Here is a 26,241-nt window from a genome sequence, read left to right on the forward strand (position 1 = left end):
CTTTTTTACATCGTCTCCTTTCAGCTACTGTGATCTTGCAAGTATACACATAACCATGTATGTCACAACTGGTATAATAAGGCTTACTCTATTTCCTGTAGAATAGCCCCAACATGTCTGGAAGTGAGCTAGTAAGACGGTAAGACACCTAGTTAAGCTATCCTTGGTCAAAGGCTAAACACTTATTTTTAAAATCTATATTCTAGCCTTCCATTTTGTTTTTTAATAAAATGATAAGGAAGCAATCATGGAGCAAACACTTTAACTTGCTGGTGTGCCTGAAACATGAAAGGTAGAGGCTTTTGGAAACTTGTGTGTAACAGAACTGAATTAAACGTTCCAATTGCACCAAATGAAAGGGAAAATTCAAATCAACGCAGATGTTATAACAGCAGTTGCAAGTTTGCATACATTTCTACAGCTCTGCAATACAGAAGAGGAATGTGCTCTGAAGCTAATTATTTTCAGAGCCCGTTAAAAGCAATACAGATATGATCTAGGAAATGCAAAAACCGTGAGTGTTATCTGAGATGTTCCTGTATCTGTTACAGAAACGTCAAGTTCCAACTTCCCTCGCAGGGTGAACGGTGGAAATTCAGTGTGCTTTTGGATTACGGCAAAAGGTATTACTGAGACTTCTTGCAGCAGAGTAAGGTGTTTAAAATGCTGGGATGGCAGAACAGGAGACAGCATTTCATTCTGCAGGTGGAAACCACTCAGTGTTTCCCTATATTAAACACTTCCTGCAAACAGAAAGCCTGCAAAGTTGAAACTTCTCTCTCTTAAAGTGCTGGATTTCTAGTTACAGGAAGGTTGGTTGGTTTAATGTGCAGAAACATTAAAATGGGCATCCTCTGCCTGCAGTCTGAAGCAGTGCAGTCCTTCCTATCATCTCAGGATTCTACAAGCACATTCATTCTGCTGCCTGCGGAGGCCAAGGTACGTCAGCTGTGAGTCTTGGACTCCACATGGCGCTTTCAAAAGTTAACCTGAGAACAAACCTGTTCAAATGGGCTTTTAGTCTTGATTCCTTTCCCGCCGCAGAAGACCCAGTTGTCTCTGAAGCCAAGGTTCGTGATGGATGTGCTTCCTAGTTCAGATATTAGTTTCCGCGATTCTTCGTTGAGCCTTGGGAAAGATTCAAAAGGATTAATATACAAATGAACTGATAAGGTCCTGGCTGTCTAAACCATGGGTTGCCAATGGGTTGGCTTCTGAGTGCGCAACTTTCATCTGCCACAACCAGCATGACAAGATGTCAGCGATGATGACAGCAGCAATCTCTGGGGTGTAACACTGGCTGTCTGCGATCTACGCAACTGACTCAAATAACCATTCTGATTTGTGTGCCATTCGAGTTGTGTTTACTTGGGCAAAACGGTACAATTCAAGTCCAGTGATGCCTTCACTTTGATACAGATGGATGCTATTGGATGCCAATGCTTTAAGATAAACTTCCATGGCCATTGAAGAAAAATATGTATTTCATCTACCGTATATACTCGAGTATAAGCTGACTTTTTCAGCACATTTTTTATGCTGAAAAAGCCCCCCTCGGCTTATACTCGAGAGTGTCTTTTCGGGCTGCTCCTTCCTCCTCCACTGCCACCACCACCAGGTTTGTGGTGTGGTGAACCGGCTTATACTCGAGTCAATAAGTTTTCCCAGTTTTTTGTGGTAAAATTAGGTGCCTCAGCTTATATTCGGGTCTGCTTATACTCGAGTATATACAGTAGTTATCCTAGCCTCTCTCGGGCCACTACCGCTTCTCCTTGCTCCCAGCTGTAAACTTCAGAAGCATAGCCTATTCAAGGGCAAATGCATTGAAGTTCTCATGCATTTTCCTAGTCATTTTGCTTGATTATATAGCTAGATCAGGTCACGGACCTAATTAGATCCACAAGGTCCTTTTCTCAAAACCACAACTACCAGCCCCACACCTGACATTGGAGAACAGTATACAACAGGAGGCTGAGTTTGGTCAGAATCAAATGTACACTTCCAGAGTTAATGCTAAATACGTTACTGGTAAATGAGTCACCATAGCATGAAAATTTGGGTCCCGGGCTTTTCAGACTTTTCAGACCATGTGGGTCATCTAGTCCAACCTCCTGCAATACATGAATTTGCATTGGTTGCAAAATGTGGTTATTATTTTTCCTGCTCTCCTACCCCACTACCTTGATCTCATGCTTTGGCAAAGTGTATCCTCTCCTCCCCACAAATGCTTAGGCTCAGCCGCCTCCTACAGATTGTGGAAATGGCCTTAGGAGTGTCAAACATTTGGAGAAATGGTGTCCTCCACTGCTACTACAGCAACTGACAAGACATTGCTGCCTTAGTCCTTAGCCATATGACTGATTCCCTATGTGTAAACAACCCTCTTTTTTTGGGTGGTCTTAGCAACTGCTTACTTAGTTGCGCCATCATCATAGGTTGCCATTAATACGATTGTTCCATCTTTAATGGTCTTCAGAAAGTCAATAAGCGGGGCGACATCTAAACGAAACAGAAGTTTAGCACAACACAGTCACAATCGCATGCAGTGCTAAAATTTCTACATTGGACTTCCTTTCAAAGAAGTTATGCGATGGAAAATAGCAATGTTGCTGGGATTAAGAGCCCAAACTAATTTATGTTTAAGAATTACCTCTGAATGTTCTTTGCAAAATTTCAATGCCATGTATTTGGAGACTGCTCAAAATTTCTATTTCTGGCGTTTCACAGTAGTGATAGGTGACATGCCATGGTGTTTAGCATTTGATGATAATGACAGCCAATATGCAATGGTATATGCTAATGTTTTTAACTTCCTGCAACCGGGGAATGCTATCCACATTTATTTGTCCACTATGGAACTCCTGCACGCCAATTACAAAAATCCTACTGTAGCTACCGTAGTGATGATGAACATGTAGCATCCAGATGTTGCTGGAACCCCATTGGCCCCAGCCAAAAGTAGAGAGGTGTAGTTCAACAACATCTGGAGGGACACAGGTTCCCCAGCTGTGATCTTCTGGGGGCACTTTCTAGGTGCACACTCCATTCTAGTTCTTTCCATTTCCCGCTGTGAGCTGAGAGTACCCCCGTAACACACCCAGCCTTTTGCTGTGTGGATTTCAGAAGCATGGTTGTTGTTGGACCATTTATATACCGCTCGTAGTTAACCAAAACTCTTAAGCGGTTTACAACATAGGTTAAGACATCTCAAATAAACAGCAAATAATACCAAAACAAAAAAGAGACAATTTCTACGTTCTATAAAACTTAACTAAATAGAACATCCTCGTCAGTAGCAAAATCAACACTGCCACATAAAAATCAGCTGCGAAAAAATGCAAGGAAAATCCAATGTAAAGGGCTAAATCCAAGCATCCTCTAAAGATCAGGAAGCAAAATAATTAAAAATGAAAATAAGCTAAAAAGTATAAATTTCACATTTTAACAAACAAACAAACCTGATTCGCAATGAAGCAAATCAACTCATTCTTCCCCACCCATCAATCAATCAATCAATCAATCATGCCATTAAATGAATTAATCCAATTAAATGTCCAGCTCCCTATTCAGCAATCTGCACAAGCTAAAAATGCAGAGATCATTCAGTTTCGCTCACACACCTGCCAGCATATAACGTATTTGATAGCTGATGGGAGATTTTATATTTCAGGTCTGCAAACAACCTAGCAATGCCAACAAGTTTCAAATGTCTAGATTCTGAGATTATTATTATTTTTAAATCAAAATGCAATTTTCAATTCAAAGTTCTTCTTTCAACATCTGAGTGGGAAAACTCAACTACTTTCATTTTATACTGATTTTTTAATATAAGAAGCAAGTATTCCAGCACTTACCTCCACCCCACATGTCAAAGAATTTTGTATCCACCATGCTACCTGTTTTGCCTAGAAAAGGATTAATAAGTAAGTTTAACGGAATAGCACGCTCAATAATTGCTACAGATAAAGTGAACAGATTTTGCTCACATGGAAGCTGCAAACAGCCCCTTCAAAAGGCACTGCACTGTTGTGCTTATAACAAAGCAAAGTGGGCTTTTAACACAGCTGCCAACCAGCAGCAGAATCTGCCTCCATCTTTGGCCATTGCTTGACTTTAGCCATCACCAGCAGAGGCCACGAGTGATTTCCACATTTTTAAAGCTAGTGATTATCAGAATGTTAAAAGCATTACACACAACTTTGGCTAAGCTTTCGGCTAATGTCCTCCTCCACTGAAGTTGTCCTCCAAATTAGTTGTTTTTTCTTTAAAAAAATATAATACTGACAGATGCAAGTTGTCATTTTGTAAAGATTTTTAATAAAGTTATCAGGGTGGTCTGCTTACAACAGGGATGCAGTGCTGGATTTAATCACAGTGTACACACAAAGATTAGATTATGTTCGGGGACAGAAATGTGAACTCCTATTGGCCAACAGTTTCATTAGCAAACCAAAATCACCGTGTAGACTACGAAAATCCACAACCAGAACTGTTTTAGAGTTTCATGAAGGTTTTAAGAAGTAGGTAATTAGCAGGAATACCCCCAAAACTCTGCCCATTTGGGGCTGGACTGCTAGAGGACAACATCCTAGGAAGCAACGGGCAACAGTTCAGCTCAGAGTCACCCAAATTATTAAGGTTTTTGCAAAGGGTGATGGCAGCAACCTCTTTCTGGAATTACTTCTAATGACTTCAACAAGTACAAAAAGGCAAGCGCGTGCTAGGATCCAATCAATTTTTATAAGTTTTACTGTGATTTTGTTTCAGTGCTGTCGGCTGCCATGAAGGAAGGAGCGAATAAAACCTTTCAGTTAACAAAGCGAGAACCAGTGCCAGCCAGACCTTGTATTTTTCTTCTCAAGGAAACAGTCAATACATATACACTATTTTTCCAAGTGTAGATCTGTATGTTGGCAAAATGGTGCCATTCACACACAAGAAGGGAGGTTATCAGCAGCATCGGTGGAAGCCTAAGGTTTGCAAGGCTTGCAAGAGGAACCCCCCCCCAAAAAATGAGGACTGGGCGTGTTCTGTGGGGAAAGCAGGGGGGGAAATGATGGTGGGGGAGTGGAACGGAATTATTCTGGAAGGACCCTGAACAGGACCACTCTACGCTGCAACATTTAGTTGCAGGTCACGCTAGCCACTTTTGAAAGTTACCACTGACTGTTCATTTGCAGCTAGATCCAGTCATTCCAAATGTGAAATTTGCCTTCTACTATGATTAATTCTCCGTGCCAACATTCAGGCTTCCTTACTACTTGCCTGGAAATAATTGGAATGTTAATATAAGAACACTGATACGGTTTAAAAACCCCAAACCAGTCACTTACCATTGACCAGAGCTATATTAATCCCTCTTCCAACATTGTTTTTAACTCCACTCATCAACCTGAAACGAAAACCGCAGAAAAAGGGAATTATGACAAGCTCTCCCCCCTCTCCAACTCCCCGCTGCCAACTGGAGGTTGTGGAGAGTACAGTATACTTTCTAACGACGTCCTGTAAGAAACGTGAACTTCTCCCCTCTGGGCTAAATGAAATTTGCACACCTTACTGCTACAGGAAATGTTGGCTCTTTTCCCATCATCACTTTAAATTATTACAGATGGCAGACAGCATAACAAATTAGACTGTGCATCTGATCTAACATGCAAGAGGAGTCCACCCATGGTCTACTATGAAAAGCTACAATTCAGGAAGACCAGTTATTCCACTGCCAGCAGTGAGACACATCTAGCCAATCTCAAAATATACAGCTTTAACTAACACACGTTCTTCAAGTTAAGCAATTCCGACTAATTAACCCCGCCCATGTCCCATTTCTGGGAAAACAGAACCTCCTATTATTATAAGGAGAAGAAAAACATGCACCATCTTAATCAACTTCCTGTTAAACAACAGGTCCATCTACAGAGCAGCTTTTCTGGCACTATCTTACAGAGCATAGAAACTGAAACAAGAGCAGGGCTATAGAAGAGAAAATACTCTCGATATGGCCTTTGCTGGGTTATGGTTTGGGTTCAGCACACATGATGTCCTTTATGGACCATCAGATTGTCACAGCAGAACAGCATTTGTGAGCCAAGTACTGTATTGTATTTCATTTTTAAGATACAGGTGTTGGGTTTTGTTTTTTTTACCAATTCTGTCGTGAGTTAGCTACTGTGATGCATAGGATTTACCACAAGGGGGTAGCAACGCATCACTTTAGGTTTCCTGCTGAAGTGTTGGTAGAAAGGATTTCAAGGTCTGAAATTCTATTCAGAGTGTACGATTAACACTGCGTTTGTCAAACGTGGGTCCCCAGCTGTTGCCAGACTACAACTCCCATCATCCATAGCTAGCAGGACCAAGCGGTCATGGATGATGGGAGTTGTAGTCCCAACAAGAGCTGGGGACCCAAGTTTGAGAAACAATGGATTAATGCACAGTTAAGAGCCAGATCTGAAAGAAGTCCCCAAGCTGCAAGCCTTAAAAGGGACCCTGCAGCCCTGCTCAGCACAGCCTGAATGCCATCTTAACTTATGAAGCAATGGAGGAAGCATTTAAAGGAGGACATCAACCTCATCGGATACATCAAGAAACACTTCCTCTCCTGGTTCATAAGTCCCTCAGATGTCACCTGAGCTTCCAGATCACAACTCTGGCCTTTGGATACGTAATCTAATCTTGCAGTGAAATAAATCAATCTGGAAGCTTTGGAGCCAGCTGACTGGTTGGGGTGAAAGGGCAAAGGAGCAAGGAGGCCAAACAATGGCTCTAGAAGTTTTGAGAGAAATAGTGATTGAAAGAAGAAAACTCTTAATATGAACATGCACAAGAATGCAAGACCAGTTTGTTCTTTCCAGTAACTCTCAAAGTTGAAAGATGAAAGCAGATGACAAGGGTCTCCAGAGAAACTGGGCCAGAAATACACCCCCACCGAAAAAGTTTGGAATATATCCAATTAAGATCCATTAAAAACAATGGGCCTAAGTTAGTCATGTTCATTAATTTCAATCAGTCTACTCCAAATAAGGCTAGCATTGGACTGGCAGGGCTGAGCCCTTTCGGGATGGTGGTGTATACAGCAGAACAGTAAGGAGACCATGCGAATATTTGGCATGGGTGTTAATCACTAGAACAAATCCATCCTTAAACCTTGACATTATCTCCAGCATTCCATAGTAAATTTGCATCCAGGATACAAAAACACAGGCGACTATGGACAGCTTAGGTTTCATCCTGGTACATTATAAAGCAGAGTATAAAACTGACTAACTGCACTAGGGAAAATGGCCTGTACGGAGCAAAAAAATCTGCAAAAAATATGTTATTTTGCTGGATACTAATCTTACAGAAATGGACTTCGAGTTTTGTATACTTAAGTGGGGGTGGGTGGGGAAAGTTCTGCTACTGACCCTGATGATGAGTTGAAGCCACACGGAGGAAAGCGGCTGCCCCATAGTCACAAATGCTTCTAATCTTACAATGCCATTTTAATCACAGTAAAAAGTGACAAAACCTAACCTATTACTAAACATTTGCGGCTGTATCCAACCGTGTCACTCCGCTGATGGTTAAGGAAGGCTTTTGTCAGTGGAAAGGGGCAGGAAGCCATATCTGGCAATTCCTTCTTCCCCCAAGTCCTCCCAGGTCCCCCTTAAACCTCCAGAGGGGTGGGAGGACCCTCTTAAACGGCGGTTCTCAACCTGTGGGTCCCCAGAAGTTGTTAGACTACAACTCCCATCATCCCTGAGCTCTGGCCTTGCTAGCTAGGGGTGATGGGAGTTGTAGTTCAACAACACCTGGGGACCCACAGGTTAAGAAAGGCTGCTCTTAAAGGACCCTTGGACAGTTAAGTCCAGTCAAAGGTGACTATGGGGTGCGGTGCTCATCTTGTTTTCAGGCCAAGGGAGCAGGCATTTGTCCACAGACAGCTTTCTGGGTCATGTGGCCAGTATGACTAAACTGCTTCTTAGTGCAACGGGACACTGTGATGGAAGCAAGAGCACATGGAAACACCATTTACTTTCCTGCCACAGCGGTACCTATTTATCTACTTGCGCTTGCATGCTTTCGAACTGCTAGGTTGGCAGGAGCTGGGACAGAACAACGGGAGCTCACCCGTTGGGGATTCGAACCGCCGACCTTTTGATCGGCAAGTCCAAGAGGCTCAGTGGTTTAGATCACAACGCCACCTGCGTTCCTGGAAGGACCCTCTAGACTAGAGCATGTTGAGAGGAGATGCAGGAAGAAATGCCCAAATCTGCACCCTTCTCCATTCTGCCAACCAAGACCTGACTGCCAAGACTGGGTAAAACCCTTTGCAATTAAAAGAGTAGCCTCCAGCTTGACGTCTTATGACGTTATCTTAATAGAGTGCAGTTATGTGAAGCATGTGGAACATACATGCATTAACATTCATAACCACAAGATACCCATAAATTTTATTGTTTCCACTTTCTGTGCTGCTGGTTTGGCATATCAACACACAACTGCAAGAATGGATGTGGTTGCTTAAAAACAAAGAAAGACAGGCTTCATGCACCCTTCTCTCGCACCATGCATTTTGGTGCCAGAAACACCAGCTCTTCCCATTTTCCCTGGACTGGATCAGATATTGTTTATTAAGAAATCTTATATCCTGCCAATCCAATGTAAAACAGCGGCCAAGGCACTTAATTACATAAAAAAATCCAGCACTGAAACAATTTTTGCGCCGCCGAAAACATAAAAGAATAAAGACAAAGGCAGCCAGCATTAAAAATCGAACTAATGAAAGCTGCCCCACCTCCTCCTGTATTTGTAATTTAAATTATCAGAAAAGAAAAGAAAGTTTTTTTCTGTAAAACAAGAAAATCCTTAATAAAATATTTTTTGAAAAAAAGAAAAAAAAAGAAAAGAAAAGAAAGTCTGCCTAAGCAAAATCAACTTGACTGGGTAGCAGAAATGGAATCGTGAATGCGCCAACCTCCTATGGGCAATAGTGTTTGGTTATAGCCTGCTGTAGAGATCTAGGGACAGGAACAATTGCAAGCACTCAGGGAATATGTCTTTTGTTTCCAAACTAAATGAAAGGCGATATACATTTTCTATTCAAGACCAGAGTGCAAATTATCCAAAACTACCTTCCAAAAACCAACAGAAGAGAAATCAGGTGATACGTACACATTATCTTCTACGCAAATTTTAGGCCCAACGACGTTGGCCGCTCCACTTGCCATTTTGAATGCAAAATGGTTCTCTGGACAAATTTTAGTCGTTCCACATTTATATCTTGGGGGTTTTGTAGCTTTGGAGGGAAAAATAAATTCCATTAGCAGAAAAACTATACAACATCTCTTCTCTTTCTTTCTGAAGACTATACAGCATGAACACATTGATTTCAACAGGATGGTTTTTTTAAAGAAAATCATCTGGAAAAGTGTTTTGTGAAGCCAAAAAAATTACACACTTGTCTTGATGAATATTATGTTAACGGTTAAGAACTGGGAAATAAAAGCAGCATCCTTTACCCCACCAACTTCTACTAGAGCAGACATGTGCAAATTCATGCGTTCTGGAATGTGAATTCTTTCTGAGATATAGATATTTTACAGAGTTGGAAGTAACCCCCTGCAAGGCAGGAATATGCAGCTGGGATCGAACCAGAAACCTTGCCACTGTCAGCACCACGCTCTAACCAACTGAGCTGCCCAGCTGTTTGTATACGGCTCTTTCTTTTTCAGGCTCCACAAATTACACAGAAGGACGGAGGTAAATGCAATGGCTACCCCAAGCTTGAGTCTCCAAATGTTGTTGGGACTACAGCTTCCATTGCCCAGCAAAAAATGGGGACCCGGGTTGAGATATAGCTCACTATAATGTTCACTGGGCAGAACATAAAGAATGTGTAAATCTGGAGATGAACATTCCAGTGGCAGCTCATATAGGGTGGTGTGGAGGCAGTGGCATCTTCCCAGTGGCGACACTGCAGTGGTCAGGATGAAGCACGGTGGCGATGTTGGGGGAACTCCAGGTTCAGCAGCCCCACAAAGATGCTCCCACAACCTTGCTGTTGCTGCCTTGGCCCTGACCCATCCCTGTGACGGCCTCGGCCCAGGATACCTGAAGGAGCATCTCCACCTCCATCGTTCAGCCCAGACATTGAAGTCCCGCTCCAAGGGCCTTCTGGTGGTTCCCTCACTGCGAAAAGCGAAGTTACAGGGAGCCAGGCAGAGGGCCTTCTCCATAGTGGCGCCCGCTCTGTGGAACCACAGTTCAAGAAGGACACTGACAAACTGGAACGTGTCCAGAGGAGGGCAACCAAAATGGTCAAAGGCCTGGAAACGATGCCTTATGAGGAATGGCTAAGGGAGCTGGGCATGTTTAGCCTGGAGAAGAGGAGGTTAAGGGGTGATATGATAGCCATGTTCAAATATATAAAAGGATGTCATATAGAGGAGGGAGAAAGGTTGTTTTCTGCTGCTCCAGAGAAGCGGACACGGAGCAATGGATCCAAACTACAAGAAAGAAGATTCCACCTAAACATTAGGAAGAACTTCCTGACAGTAAGAGCTGTTCAGTAGTGGAATTTGCTGCCAAGGAGTGTGGTGGAGTCTCCTTCTTTGGAGGTCTTTAAGCAGAGGCTTGACAACCATATGTCAGGAGTGCTCTGATGGTATTTCCTGCTTGGCAGGGGGTTGGACTCGATGGCCCTTGTGGTCTCTTCCAACTCTATGATTCTATGAATGCCCTCTCATCAGATGTCAAGGAAATAGTCAACTATCTGACTTTTAGAAGACATCTGAAGGCATCCCTGTTTAGGGAAGTTTTTAAGGTTTGATGTTTTATCCTGTTTATAATATTCTGTTGGAAGCCTCCCAGAGTGGCTGGGGAAACCCAGCCAGATAGGCAGGGTGTGTGTGTGTGTGTCTATAATTTATTATTATTATTGTGAGTACAGTGAGAAGAGGATGAGCCACCATGTCTGAGATGAGCCACCTCTTTGAAAAAGTGATCAAAGCAAATGTTAAACACTCCTGAACAATTTTAATGGCTTTACTGTAAGCCCGAGTCAAGAAGTGGGAACATCTCCATCCAGGAAGAAGAAGAAAAAGGAGGAATAATAGGTACCTTCTAGGGCCCCATCTAGGTGGTGGAGTTAGCTTCAGTTCATTAGTAGCTGGAAGGGTTTTCAGCAAGGAAACTCAAACCCAGGGCTCATGACCACTCCACCAAGGCTTTCTGCCCCAGCTCCTATGGTCCTGCTCTGCCACTGTGTGTAAATTCACATGTGCTCTAGTCATTCTTAGGAAAGTTGGAATAAGAGGGTAGGCTGGAGATTGCCTGTGGGTCATGTGCATCTTATTTTGGATTTATAGAAGAACTAAGAACAGAGAACACGAAAAAGTAAAAACCCTGCTATACGATACTTACGCCGTGCAGGTAGCTCCAGTGGTGATCTTGCTGAAAGAGATAACATTTTATATCATTCCTTAATCATGTTCAAACAAACAAAACACGTCAACATCTATCAAATAGAAGAGAAAGCTTTAAAGTTAGGGCTTTTCTCCAAGGTTAGACAATGCTGGCCTACAGAAGCTATACAATTCCAGTTTTAGTGCAGAACGTGCTGTCACGGAACAGTATTTTTACTGGATGGGATAACTGCCTACAAATTAATATTTCTCCATTCTAAATTGTGTGATTGAGTTATTGGCTCATTAAAGAAAGCCATTTTAGGTTCTATAAGGTTTTATTTGCTATAAGTAAAGATTAAAAATAAAACTTTTTCTGTATATAAAACAGGAAGCAAAACACTAAGAAATCAGCAACAAATGAAATAAAATAAAATAAATGAAAGCAGGACTCTCTTTGACTTGCTGCTGATAAGCAATTTGCAAAAAACAAATACAAAACAAAACCACCCAGCACGGTTTAGTTTAACTTCACAGCATATATGAGAACACAAGGCTCAGAAGAGAAATACGTAATTCTTTCAAAGCAGTATTATAACATGCATAAATCACCTAGCCTGCAACTCTATCCACTTACTAGGAAGTAAGCGCCACTGAACTCATTGGGAATTAAATCTGAACAGATGTGTGTAAGATTACACTGTTTAGTGGCATAATACTGGCTGAAATTATATGCAGGGAAAACAATAGAAGCAAATCACTTACCAAACAGGTTCCCTAGGCTGGCGTCCATTTTTATTTCAAATACTTGGGATATGACGTAAAATGTCAGCAGAAATACGGCTACCGCTACCGCCAATTTTGCAGCTCCTGCTCCGAAAAAAGGATGCGTTATCACCAACTGCTATTATTTTGATGCAACAACACATTTGTCAAGCCATCTGACTAAGACTTCTAGATCAAAAAGAGCAACACCCTGAACGCTGCTGGAAAAGGAACAAGAGCCCTTGGTCCACCAAAACGAGTCTTGCTGTGTGTGTGTTTCTTTCTTTCTTTTGAATAAATTTTATTAGAATATAAAGAATACAGAGCTTATTATCAAATATGGTTTCCCCCCCCCCCAAACTATATATCTGTATATATTGCAACATACCTCTAAAATATGTATCATACACATGGCACTTTATTATAGAAATGGACTGGTGAAATGTATTAATTCTGGCATGAACGTGTATGACTGCTCTGATTAGTGCTGTTGCATTTTGCTCCTCTTTTTATTCATTTGTATTATAAAACTGAAATAAAAACATTTATATAACAAAAGATAAACTTCCCAGACCTTGAACATACCAAAATCCATTCCTGACTGCTCCCATTCCTAATATACTAATATGCTACGAAAAGCAGGCCTGGAAAAAACAGATACACCTCAAACCACACACCGTATTTTTCGCCCTATAGGACACACTTTTCCCCCTCCAAAAATGAAGGGGAAATGTGTGTGCGTCTATGGGGCGAATGCAGGCTTTCGCTGAAACCTGGAGAGCGAGAGGGGTCGGTGCGCACCAACCCCTCTCGCTCTCCAGGCTTCAGGAGAGCCCCACCGCCAGCCCCACAAGCTCGGGGGACAGCGGGAGAGGTGCAGCGTGCCTTTCCCGCTGTCCCCCGACTTGGTTAGAAGGCCGGCGGGGGGGAGAAGCCTGCTCCTCCCCGTCGCCAGCCCCGCAAACTTGGGGGACAGCAGGAGGCGCAACGTGCCTTTCCCGCTGTCCCCGACTTGGTTAGAAGGCTGGCGGGGGGAAGAAGCCTGCTCCTCCCCGTCGCCAGCCCCGCAAACTCAGGGGACAGCAGGAGGCGCAACGTGCCTTTCCCGCTGTCCCCCGACTTGGTTAGAAGGCTGGCGGAGGGCTTCCCCCTCCTCCAGCCCCGCAAGCTCCCAGAGCGATGCCAAAGCTGCACGCAGCTTCGGCATCGCTCTGGGTCCTGTTCTGTGGGCTAGGGGAGGGGGAAGCCCGAGCTTCCCCTGCCCCAGCCCCGCACCTGGGGGGGGGGGGGGCAAATTTTTTTCCCCTTTATTTGCCCCCCCCCCCCAAATCTAGGTGCATCCTATGGGCCGGTGCGTCCTATAGGGCGAAAAATACTGTAATTTAAAGCAGCCTGGCCATATAGTCCCAATGAATTAAATGACAGCTGACCATTTCAAAACTAAACACTCATGATTAACTAAACTGTGAAACGTTGTGAGGACAGATCTTCATTTCCGTGCAGACTAACGTATCTTGTTTCACCAGCCAAAAAATAAGGTGGTCGTTCTTCTTACCTGCTATTCTCATGGTTGCCCTTCTTTCGTTATTGACACAATTGCATTTAACCAGCTCCCTAGGAGAATGAAGGGATAAAAGCAGCATTCAGTTATACTGTACTAGAACAATCAAACAGAGCATTTTTTGTTAATCAGTGCCATTAAAACATTATAATGGGCTGATGACAACAACACCATGATCCCGAATAAAAAATGTATAATTTCACCATGCAATGAAATCTGGAGACTTTTAGAAATTATTTTGGTAAGCAACTAATGGGAAGCCCGGACTTTGAAAGTCATCTAATCTCCCTTGCTGTGTTATACTGTATTGATTAATTAGTGTTTTTATGGAGCAGTCAAGTAATTTTGTTGTCCCCGAAGGGGGCAATGACAATAAAGATATTATTATTATTATTATTATTATTATTATTATTATTATTAAGACAGGATACAAGAAGAGGCTGCAAGGGTTATCTGTATACATTTCATTTTAGGTTGGGCACTCTGAGCCCCATACAGTGGTACCTCAGGTTACATACACTTCAGGTTACATGCGCTTCAGGTTATAAACTCTGCTAACCCAGAAATAGTGCTTCAGCTTAAGAACTTTGCTTCAGGATGAAAACAGAAATCGTGCTCCGGCGGCAGCAGGAGGCCCCATTAGCTAAAGTGGTGCTTCAGGTTAAGAACAGTTTCAGGTTAAGAACGGACCTCCGGAACGAATTAAGTACTTAACCCAAAGTACCATGCTTCTGTTTTCCTTGGAACACTGCAACACTGCACAACTTTTATTAGGTAAGCAGAGGCAACATTACAGAACATTAAAAAGAGAAGCCATGGGATTTGTTAGAGATTACAAGTGCTCTACGAACTCTCCTATGGAAATCAATACAGTGGTGCCCCACAAGACGAGTGCCTCGCAAGACGGAAAGCCCGCTAAACGAAAGGGTTTTCCGTTTTTGAGTTGCTTCGCAGGATGAATTTCCCTATGGGCTTGCTTCGCAAGACGAAAATGTCTTGCGAGTCTTGAGATTTTTTTTCGCTTTCCCCCCCTTTTTCTAAGCCGCTAAGCCGCTAATAGCCTTTTAGCAGCTAAGCCGCTAAGCCTTTAATAGCCACTAAACCGCTAATAGCGCTAATCCGCTAAGCTGCTAATAGGGTTGCTTTGCAAGACGAAAAAACCGCTAGACGAAGACACTCGCGAAACGGATTAATTTCGTCTTATGAGGCACCACTGTAAATGTATCTATTTTCATTCGTATTGCAATTGATAAATGTATCTATTTTCATTCGTACTGCAATTGAATTGTGAATATGCACCATGAGCTGTATTTATTTGCACCTACCAATTCCAAATAGATTATATGCTGTATGGATTAAAAATAAAGGCTAGGGAGGGAAGGGGGGGGGGGAATCAGAATAAACCATCTGCGCTCATTTGGCATACACTCGCTCAGTGAAAAATGTTTGCACAGGAAGAATGACGCCAACTGTACTACTATCAAAACCAAGAAGGTGCAAAAAACGAAACCTAGTTCTGAGTGCTGAAGTGCTTTGAATAGTCCCCCATGCTGCATGCAAAACAGATTTGAAATCCCACAGAGATTTCAAAGGCACTTTGCAATATATGACACAGGGGCCCAGTTCTCAAAAAGGAAGAGTCAATTTCCCAGAGGGTGCCTGCAAGCTTTTGATTGTGCCTAAAATAGCTCCTAGGATTCCAGTCTTAATATTAATATAATGATCCCCCCCCCCTGCATGCTCAAAGGCTGTTGCTGAATAACTCGATTCTACGTACACGTGTACAACACTGGCGAAACCAAGAAACTAAAGTATCACGACTTTACCAGTTCCACATACCCCTCGCTAATTTTGTCTTTCACCGAATGCTCCTAAATTAAAATTTCATAAAAATAGGGAGGGGGAGCCCATTCTAAGGATCCTTTTCCCACTCTAGAAAGTAGGGCACTGGGCTAAAAGCCAGGACTCTGGCACAGCAAGATTAGCATTAATTCAAATGTGTTTTGGAGGAAGATTGTTTGTAGCTCTTCCTACATTCTCCAGGCTGGAACAGAGCTAATCTCAAAAGGCACATGCACCTTCCTTCTCACTGATGCTTACAGCGTAAACCAAATATAAAAGCAGGTTGGGTGCACACTGATATTTTTCCAAGATAGAGATCTGGTTCAACAGGATCTGCTGCCTGCAACTCAGCTTCAGCTGAATGTTTTACCGCAGATGCACCGATTTCTACACCACGCACCAAGACTTGACCATCTGGAATTCTAACATGCAGCGACAATTTCTGGAAAATTGGTCATCTCCCACCCTTGTAGAATTCCCTGAGAAGGTATTTCAAAATCCAAGCAATGCTTTCAAGAGGCTTTCCGCACATAAACGTAATTTAAAATATGCCTGTAAGAGCCAATTTACCGTATTTTTCGTCCTATAGGGCGCACCGGCCCATAGGACGCACCTCGTTTTTTTGGGGGGGGGGGAATGAATTAAAAAAAAATATTCCCCCCCCCGCCGCGGCTGCCGCCCCAAGCCTTGTGCACACCTGCCCGAAGCACGGGACACCCTCCGGAGGGCTCCGCGTGCTTCGGGCTGCAGGCTGCCGCCCCAAGCCTCGCGCGCTCGGCGGGACCTCCTGCCGGGCGCGCGAGGCTTGCAGACACTCGCCGGGGCTGCAGGCTGCTGCCCGCAAGCCTTGTGAGCCCGCAGAAACTCCCACCGGGCTTGCAAGGCTTGCGGATAGCTTCCTGAAGCCTGGAGAGCAAGAGGGGTCGGTGCGCACCGATGCCTCTCGCTCTCCAGGCTACAGCGAAAGCCTGCATTCGCCCCATAGGACGCACACACATTTCCCCTTCATTTTTGGATGGGAAAAAGTGCGTCCTATGGGGCGAAAAATACGGTATTTCACGTTTCCATTTCACTAAAATTAACTTATTTAAAAACTCCAATTTCAAAGCAGTTCAGTTTCGGCAGTCTCATAAACGTGCTGTTAATCAGATCATTTTATAGCATCACATCTGCTCAGCTGCAGCAGGAACCATAATTTGTCTGAATTACGCCACAATATTTTCCATTGCTAAGCCTATGACCAAAGCCTGCATTATCTTTTAATTGTTCCACATCACCAAGCAGAGTTGGGAACTCTTTCTGAACAATTCAGGGAACAGAAAGAAAAAAGAAAAAGAAAGAAAGAAAGAAGAAAAAAGAGAAGAGAAAAGAAAAAGGGAGTTCAATGTAAAAGAGAAGAGTCAAGGTTGAGGTGCTGTACAAATTCCAGCATCTAAAGCATCAAAATGGAAAGTGAATAGACCTCACCTTGAAATGCAGGAAATTTTATCCCTCTTAAGCAGGCCATTAATTTTTTTATTTGTAGTTCCTGCCATGCTTTCCCCTCGGACTTTCCCCTTGTCGCCCCAATCTTCCAGTTCCTCCACTAATTATTATTATTATTTATTATTATTATTATTACTTTTGTACACCGCCCTATACCCAGGTCTTAGGGCAGTGCACAACAAAAAAAATCACAATATAAGAACACAAAATACATAATAAAAACAAATCCCCCCTCCCCATCACATTTTTGAAGGGCATTGGATGTCAATCAGCCAAAGGCCTGGTTAAGGTTTATAATGAAGGTGCCAGCCAACTCTCCCTAGGGAGAGCATTCCACAAACAGGGAGCCATTGCAGATAGCACAGTGGGGACTTTTTCTCTCTCTTCCCCCACCCCTCCTGCAGGCAGTTTCGAAATTCCCATTGTTCTAGGTGCACTTATTTAGTTTATGAGCTCTGGGTGCAGTGTTGCGCCTAAGATTTCAGATTAAAACTGCAGAGTGGAAAAAACTGTAAAAAAAAGCACGCCTAGACATCCCATTGTTGTGCCCATTACCTAGGTTTAAGGTGCCATTTAGCTCCTAGCTTTCATATCTCAGTTTCTAACACTGGCTAAAAGGCGCTATGGTCTAAACCACTGAGCCTCTTGGGTTTGTCGATCAGAAGGTTGGTGGTTCGAATCCCCGCGACGGAGTGAGCTCCCATTGCTCTGTCCCAGCTCCTGCCAACCTAGCAGTTCAAAAGCACGCCAGTGCAAGTAGATAAATAGGTACCACTGTGGCAGGAAGGTAAACGGTGTTTCCGTGTGCTCTGGTTTCCGTCATGGTGTTCCTTTGAGCCAGAAGTAGTTTAGTCATGCTGGCCACATGATCTGGAAAGCTGTCTGTTGACAAACGTCAGCTCCCTCAGCCTGAAAGCGAGATGAGCTCCGCAACCCCAGTCTCCTTTGACTGGACTTAACCATCCAGGGGTCCTTTACTTTTTCCCTTTTCTAACACTGCCTACAGAGAAATTGCCCCCCCCCCCAAGCTTGTTCCAGTCATGCCTACCATCTTCGTTTTACCCTAGCTGGCAGGTGAGATGGGGTTGGCAACAGAACATGCTGAACACCTCAGCCATGCTAGCCTGATCAGCTTCCAGGATGAGGGAGAAGAAGCAATTTCACTTCCACTGCAGAAACCAATTGGGCTTGGCTTGCAGAGCATCCTTGCCTCTCTGCCAGCCCAAACACTCACCTGGGGGAAATTCTGCATACTCACCTAGGCAGAATTTGTGGTTGCCTATGGTGACCAGGTGAACAGCTGAATATACATTCCACGGTCTTGCTTACTCTGATCGCTTAGAACTCACATCTCTATGCACTAATACTTCTCCTGAGTCTGCTGCCCCAACACTGTCCCTTGGCATTAAAAAAAAAACAAAAACAACCAGTTGCAAGTTCAGCGCTTTGGACATTTTAAATTACTATAACTCAGCTACTCTTCAGTTGATTTTTATGAAATTCATCCAGATTAAACCAGTGAGTGGTTTGCTTATTTAACTATGTGTCTGTATGCTATAAAGTAGTTATTTGGGTGGCTTGCAACAATTAAGTAAAAATACGATTTCATTACAAAATGAATATATAAAATTTTAAAATGTGCCTGCAGAGGCTTTATAACATACTCTCCAACATTTCTCTGATGAGAATAGGGACATCCTATTCATTCATTCATACGTACATTATACATACATACCCTGGTCATCTGACTGAGTTGCCCAGCCACTCTGGGCAGCTTCCAACATAGATAAAAACATAATAAAACATTAAAAAATAACTTCCCTACACAGGGCTACCTTCAGATGTCTTCTAAAGGTTGTATATATACTTATCTCCTCCTGACATCCTTGCATAACTCCATCCCTCCAATATTTTTCTGATGAAAATAGGGACATCCTAATGGAAAGCAGGATCAGATCAGAAACCAGGACTGCCCCTGGAAAACGGGGACATTTGGAAGGCCTGTTATAATAGCAGGAAGTTTAGAAAACCCAGAGGTCTTACATCCATATTTGCTTGACATGGAGAGAGACTGATCTAAGGCTTCTGCAATTTTTTAAACAAAGCTGTCTAGAAACCTGACCCGATAGCAACGTCCGGTAGGGTACTATAGTACCCTCGGAAAATGTAAACATTTTTCATCTCTTTTTCACCATAGTCACCCTGAAAATACATGGCGATTCTATCAGTCACGTGAACCAGCAAAGTCAGCAGTGTTTTCCTCATTCTTCCCTCATGTCCTTGCTTCTCAGATCACTGAATATTCAGTCCTCTTTGTCTCTGTGCCTTTTCCCCCACTGACATTTCCTGCTCGAACGCCTCCTCCACTTCCTATTAACAGCCAACAATACAAGTTCGCCTTTGCTTCCGAAGCAGTCCCCACCACCTAGAAAAAGTTTCACTTCTTCCACACAAGCAGTGTTAGATACTCAGATATATAACCTAGGCACCAAAAGGCTCCTTAAACCAGGGTTACATTCACCAAAACAGAATGTCTAGTTGCCATTTGGGGGCCAAGAGGCTCAAAAGTTGTATTTTTCAATACACCTTTTGGGTTCCTGAAATTCGTTCTCATTGTGCAGATAAAATATAGCAGAGAGAATTCTACAGGATGTTTTGCTGGTGTGTGAAAACAGTCGAGATCCCAGGATCCCCAGGCTGGCACCTCCAGATGGTGGAGATGTCAGGTGCCATCCTGGCGCTCGGACATCTTCACTTGGTTACAAGTAAAGGGACCCTGACCGTTAGGTCCAGTCATGGCCGACTCTGGGGTTGCAGCGCTCATCTCACTTTATTGGCCGAGGGAGCCGGCGTTTGTCCGCAGACAGCTGCCGGGTCATGTGGCCAGCATGACTAAGCTGCTTCTGGCGAACCAGAGCAGCGGACGGAAACATTTGAATCCCCGTGACGGGGTGAGCTCCCATTGCTCGGTCCCTGCTCCTGCCAACCTAGCAGTTCGAAAGCATGTCAAAGTGCAAGTAGATAAATAGGCACCGCTCTGGCAGGAAGGTAAACAAGTGGCTGATAGCCCGGTGCAAAATGCGCCTGGCAAATTATGAAGGTTGTACACAAGTTGTGCTCTACTTTCTCTATGTACATCCTAGTGCCAACACTTTTCCTGAGGGCAGGGGTTGACAGGCATATCTACACATCTTCCAGTGTTCCGTTGTTGAGCCCATAACCTCGGTTTAAGGTGCCATGTCGCTACTAGCTTTCATCTCAATTTCTAACACTGATGCCTTCACATTCACTTTATTCAGGGAGAGTTTACCAGGGAGAGCTTACTCAGCTTTCAGCTGAATCCAGTGTTCAAAATTATAGCCAGGCACCAGGGGCATTTGGCACCTGGCTTTCAACCACTTGTGACCAAGTGAGGATACCTGGGCACCAGGATGAGGCCTGACATCTCCACCATCTGGGGATCCTTGGATCTGGGCTGTTTTCACACACAAATACCCCGCCCTGTAGAATTCTATCAGTTATATTTAATCCGCACAATCGGAATGAATTTCAGACAACAAAATGCCTTTTCTGTGCAGCCTGAGCAGGAGCAGTCACCAATAAGAAAAAGAGGTCGGAATAGGCCAATACATATGTGGACTGTCCCTGGATCAAGTGATTTTTCTTCTTTAAGTTTTCGAAGTTCTTAACCTAGGCTCAAAGTTGTCATCTGAACTAGCCAGGTGTTTAGCTGAGAATCAATCACAGTCAGTCCATCATTTGAAAAATAAGACTTTTGAGCCATCTTGCCCCAAAATGGAAACTAGACATTTTGTTTGGGTGGCCATTTGGAGTCTAGCTTTTATATCTGAGTTTCTAACACTGGTTTTGACCAGGAAACAGGTTTTTCCATCCGCCCCTTTAACTATCAGGCAGATTAGAATGCAGCATTAGATTCTTGTAGAACAATGGGAAAGTGCACACTCAGTCAAATAACAATGCAGTTCTTGTATGAATGCTGGGGATTAGAGGACACAGAAAAACAAAAGACAAAATGCTATGTTAGTTAAATCAATTCAAAGTGTTCTCACTGAGTTAGAAAAACATGAGATGCTCATTTGTGAAACTATCAGGAAGTTAATTCTGCCTTGATGCTAATGACTTGGGAATCTCTGATTCTAGTAGAACTAAACAGTAAAATTAGTTGATAAATATTTCTCTATAATAAATAAATTGTCTAAAATGAAATAAACATGTACAGTGGTACCTCGGGTTACATACGCTTCAGGTTACAGACTCCGCTAACCCAGAAATAGTACCTTGGGTTAAGAACTTTGCTTCAGGATGAGAACAGAAATTGGGTGGCGGCAGCAGTGGGAGGCCCCATTAGCTAAAGTGGTGCTTCAGGTTAAGAACAGTTTCAGGTTAAGAACGGACCTCCGTAACGAATTAAGTACGTAACCAGAGGTACTACTGTAATGTATTGAGGTAAGGAAAACTGGAAAGCAAAGCAGTTTTCAGTGCCACACCAAAAACTCTTTAAAAGGAAGCCCCACATAAAAGTTGTTGCGTGGTCTATTGTGGATTTCATCAGACATGGATACTGTGGCCAGGTTACTTCTGTGCATGAGAAGCCCCAGAAGGTGGACAGCATCAGTGTTACAAACTCAGATGTATAAGCTAGGTGCTAAATGGCTCCTTAAACCAGGGTTACAGTCACCAAAACGGAATGCCTAGTTGCCATTTGGGGGGCCTGATGGCTCAAAAGTCGTATTTTTCAATCTGACTTTTTGGTTCCTGAAATTCGTTCTGATTATGCAGATAAAACATAGCGGAGAGAATTCTACAGGATGTGTTGCTGGGCATGCACCTTCAGATGGCCAAGATGTCAGGTGCCATCCTGCTGCCTGGTCATCGTCACTTGATCCCAAGTGGCTAATAGCCAGATGCAAAATGCGCCTGGCAAATTTTTAATGCTGGGAAGCATACCAGTTTCATTCCTTGATATATAAACTAGATAAGTCTGACTGCCCAAGAGCTAACTTCCAAGGCGGGGGGAAGCCCCGTGGTGCAAGTGGAAGTCCTTGAACAGGGCTTCCACTGGCAGGACTCCTTAGCTAAACCCTGCTCTATAGTATGCGAAATTTGGATAGAATGGCAGACGATGCTCTGCATGAATGGGGAAGTGAGAGAGATAAAGTTTGTGAGGGAAGCAGGGAGCATGCAAACACAAGGCTCATTTGGTATGGCTGCCATACATCCAGATTTTCCTGGACACATCCTGGAATTGGGCAGCCATTCTGTGGCCTGGTGGATTTTTACTAAATTGGCAAAATGTCCAGGAAAACCCAGACGTATGGCAAGGGGGGTATTACAATAAATAAATCATTAAAAAATCAGGGAAAGCACAAAAAAGTCCTATCATTTGGACATTCATAGTTTGGTGTTAGATATGAATCAAGCCCATGTTTGAAGAAAATGTTTAGTTACGCTGAATGAATCTCTCTGTTTAAGATATTACCTGCATTCAATGGGGAGGGGAACAGCTCATTCATTCATGAATGGGTGGGTGGGGAAAAACATTCTCAAAAGAGAAAGGCAATTATCTCACTTGTTACGCACTATGTCGTACAATTCATCAAAAGACATGGTTAGCACTGAAAGTAATTGCAGTTACATCATACACCTTTGCCTCTCTCAGGGGTAAATAGGTAGCTTAATTGCAAGTGCAATCGGAAGGAAGTACACAAGGAACCTGCATGGTTTGGAAGGAAGATATACCCTTTAATTGATCAAAACAAGGATTGGTATCCAAGCATTCCAAGCCCCTCGAGGAGATAACAGGCCAGGTTCCAGTTCGAGAAATGAACTACTGATTGCTGTTATCAAAACACCTAACTCTCTTGTTACTATAAACCAGCCTCCCCACATTTGGACAAAATCGGAAACGGAAGTTTGTTACAGATTCCGCTCCAAATTTATTACCTTACATACAAACCCAAAGCTGGTCTATGGTTTACTGCTATGTCTAAATGCGTCCATTGATGTCAATTCCGCCTTTGAAATCCCGGTAATGGTGATCTACAGCACTGAACATGAGAGGAGTTCATAAAATTTATACACCACTTTAGTGTAACAAAACAAAACCTTAATGCAGCTTCCAGAAATTGCAGTTTATAAACTGCATTCTCAGATCTTCTTGTTCAAATGAACATTAAACAATAATTTATGTACAGTGGAAGCTTGGGTTGCGAACGTGATCCGTGCAGGAGGCACATTCGCAACCCACAGTGCTGTGCCGCGTCTGTGCATGCACGACACAATTCGGCACTTCTGCACATGCGCAAAGTGTGATTTAGTGTTTCTGCACATGCGCGAGCGCAGAAACCCAGAAGTAACCTGTTCCGGTACTTCTGGGTTTCAGCGCGTCTGTAACCTGAAAATGTGCAACCGACAGCGATCGCAACCCGAGGTATGACTGTACTTATGACATTTCTATTCCACCTATTAGGGGACGCGGGTGGCGCTGTGGGTTAAACCACAGAGTCTAGGACTTGCCGATCAGAAGGTCGGCGGTTCGAATCCCCGCGATGGGGTGAGCTCCCGTTGTTCGGTCCCTGCTCCTGCCAACCTAGCAGTTTGAAAGCATGTCAAAGTGCAAGTAGATAAATAGGTACCACTCCAGCGGGAAGGTAAACAGCGTTTCCATGTGCTGCCCTGGTTTGCCAGAAGCGGCTTAGTCATGCTGGCCACGTGACCCGGAAGCTGTCTGCGGACAAATGCCGACTCCCTCGGCCAATAAAGCGAGATGAGCGCTGCAACCCCAGAGTCGGTCACGACTGGACCTAATGGTCAGGGGTCCCTTTACCTTTATTCCACCTATTCTCCAAGGAGAACATAGTTACGTACATGGGTCTTCCCTCATCTATCTCTTCACAACATCCCAGTGAAGTGGTCTAGGCTCAAGGTTCATGGTTGCATGGGTTCCTAGCCCAGCACTCTAACACTCCCCCCACCCCCACTTTGGTGCCACAGTGTACTAAAACCAAAGTTTAGAATGTTTACTTACTTTGTTTTTTGCCAATTAATTTTTATTACTTTTCAAAAAATTTAATGAATTTAACATCACATTAATTCAAATTTCATGCAAATTTAAAAGTGACTTCCCACCCTGCTTCCTCGATGTTTCACTTCCCACCCGTATTAGCTGGCTCAATAGTACATACGTTTCCAAATTACATTTCAAAAAACTTAAAATATTTTAGCATTTTATCTTTGATTCCCCCCCCCCAATTTTCTTCCTCTTCATTTCCCACTGGCTGCTCATTTTCAGTTCCTGCTAGACTTTTACTTAACTATTAACCTATTCCCTATTTTTCTGCCCACAAATCCTTACTTTTAAATCAGTAATCACCCATTAAAGCCCATCTCTCCTGCTATTTTCCATACAGAATGTTTCCTTTCCACATAGCATTTTCTTTAAAACTGGATAAGCCAGATCTGACTCTCTGAAAAGCAATCAGTGTTGAGAAATTCTGGAATGTTGTTACTATGGCCCAGAGCTTTCACAAGGTCCATCATTTCCCACATTTTTTTTCCCATTCAGAGCAATAAATACTGAAGTGAAAAAAATCCTTTCTTAGGTGAGAAAGAGAAAGCCACTCCTCTCTACATTAGGGAATATAATGGGGGCTTTGGCTGCTTGGGAGCTCTTACAGCAAAGGCGGGCAATTATCAGAGAAACAGAAAATTCACATTCCTCCCAATGTCCTTGCTCAAACATGATTTTCTTCCTTATCTTTACATGTGTTGGAGGGAAAAGGGCTTGCCCAGGGTTAGATTAACAGCCTACCTATCCAATTTCACAATTGCTGCCCCATGCTTCCAAATCTAAAGAAGCAACTTTTTCTAGAAACTTCTCTTTTTGCCGCTTGATCCAACAAGGCATGCTGACTCAGATGCAAATCCCAGTGATTTTAAAGAAGCCTCTCCACAAGTCTATGCACCTAAGGTAACAGCTATAGTAATGCATTTTTTTTTTAATGGAATGAAAAAATCAAATGCAGATTCTGATATAGACCTTTTACCCAATGTACAGAAACAGAAGCTAAAATATGGTTCCTAGAACAATTTGGTATAGGGCAGGGAGAGGAGAATGCCCTCTTAGAAACTGCTCAAATTAAACTTCCGAAAAAGCTATTTGCGGGTAAGATGAAAAACCATTCACTAAAATCTTTACAGTTTTTACCCGCAGCAGGCTGCAATTACACACAGCAGGTGCACCAGTATTAAAAACACCAGCCTGTCTTAATCATTCTTAATTTAGTAATAAGTAACTACCGCATGCGTGCCCATGCAAGATTGTAAAACATGAACATTCTGGCCCGCTTAGACCTGAAAAGCGTGGGGGGCGGATCGACAGCCTTTAATACAAAAAAAAAAAAGTCTTCTACTTTGCTTCAGGTATAAGTTTTTAAATATATATATTATTCCTTCCTGGCACTTAGACAACAGCTACACTTGAGGCATCTTACCATGCAATGCTTAACACACTTCTTCAGAAGGAGGTCCCCATTAATCCCATAAAGCTTACTCCCCAGGGAAACGTCTACAAGATTGCAGCCTTCATAAATCTGTACACAGCCTTGCCCATCCTGGTGACCTTCAGATTTTCGGACTGCAGCTTCCATCAGGCCCAGCCAGCATGACCAATGGGTGGAGATGGGAGGAACTGGGAGCCCTCAACAACTGTTGGGGAAAGCTAATCTAATATTTTAGGGTTGAGTTATTGAATCGAGTTGTGAAAAAGAAAAGCGTGAGGAGTGAAAAGCTTAAATAAAAAGAGAACATGCAGCCAATTGTAACCTGTGTTAGAAATTAGCCAGGCGCCTTTTGCGTCTGGCACAGGTCCAATTGCAACCACATAGAGATGTCTGGATGCCAGGATGGCAGCTGACCTCTCCATCTGGCTGGCTCCTCCAGATTTCTTAAGCAGGTAAGGTAAGCAGAAGAACTTATTTGTTTGCATTTCTATCCCACCTTTTTCTCCAAGGAGTACATGGTTCTCCCACCTCCTCAGTTAATTCCTACAATGACCCTGTGAGGTAGGATAAGAGGCTGTGACTGGCCCAATATCCCCACTACACCCCACTGGCTTCCTAGAGCATTTCTGCTGTGGCGCAACTCTATAAATTAAGCAGGTAAATGAATATGGGGAAGGCAAAA

At 43.3% G+C, this 26,241-nt stretch overlaps 1 protein-coding gene across 1 annotated transcript in view; it reads right to left on the reverse strand.

Annotated features, from left to right (window-relative positions):
• The window catches only part of FAM3C (FAM3 metabolism regulating signaling molecule C), a 37,136-nt gene that overhangs the window by 2,417 nt on the left and 8,478 nt on the right, over nt 1-26,241 (reverse strand). The window contains exons 2-9 of the mRNA XM_081023863.1: nt 13,705-13,763; nt 12,150-12,254; nt 11,404-11,433; nt 9,154-9,277; nt 5,334-5,392; nt 3,855-3,905; nt 2,415-2,499; nt 1,002-1,128 (exon numbers count right to left, since the gene is read on the reverse strand). Of these exons, the coding sequence (XP_080879989.1) occupies nt 1,002-1,128; nt 2,415-2,499; nt 3,855-3,905; nt 5,334-5,392; nt 9,154-9,277; nt 11,404-11,433; nt 12,150-12,254; nt 13,705-13,717 (594 nt within the window). The 5' untranslated portion in view covers nt 13,718-13,763. The remainder of the gene's footprint in view (nt 1-1,001; nt 1,129-2,414; nt 2,500-3,854; nt 3,906-5,333; nt 5,393-9,153; nt 9,278-11,403; nt 11,434-12,149; nt 12,255-13,704; nt 13,764-26,241) is intronic.

Source organism: Podarcis pityusensis (assembly GCF_964106645.2).
Source record: "Podarcis pityusensis genome assembly, chromosome: 10".
In the NCBI taxonomy this organism is placed as follows: domain Eukaryota; kingdom Metazoa; phylum Chordata; class Lepidosauria; order Squamata; family Lacertidae; genus Podarcis; species Podarcis pityusensis.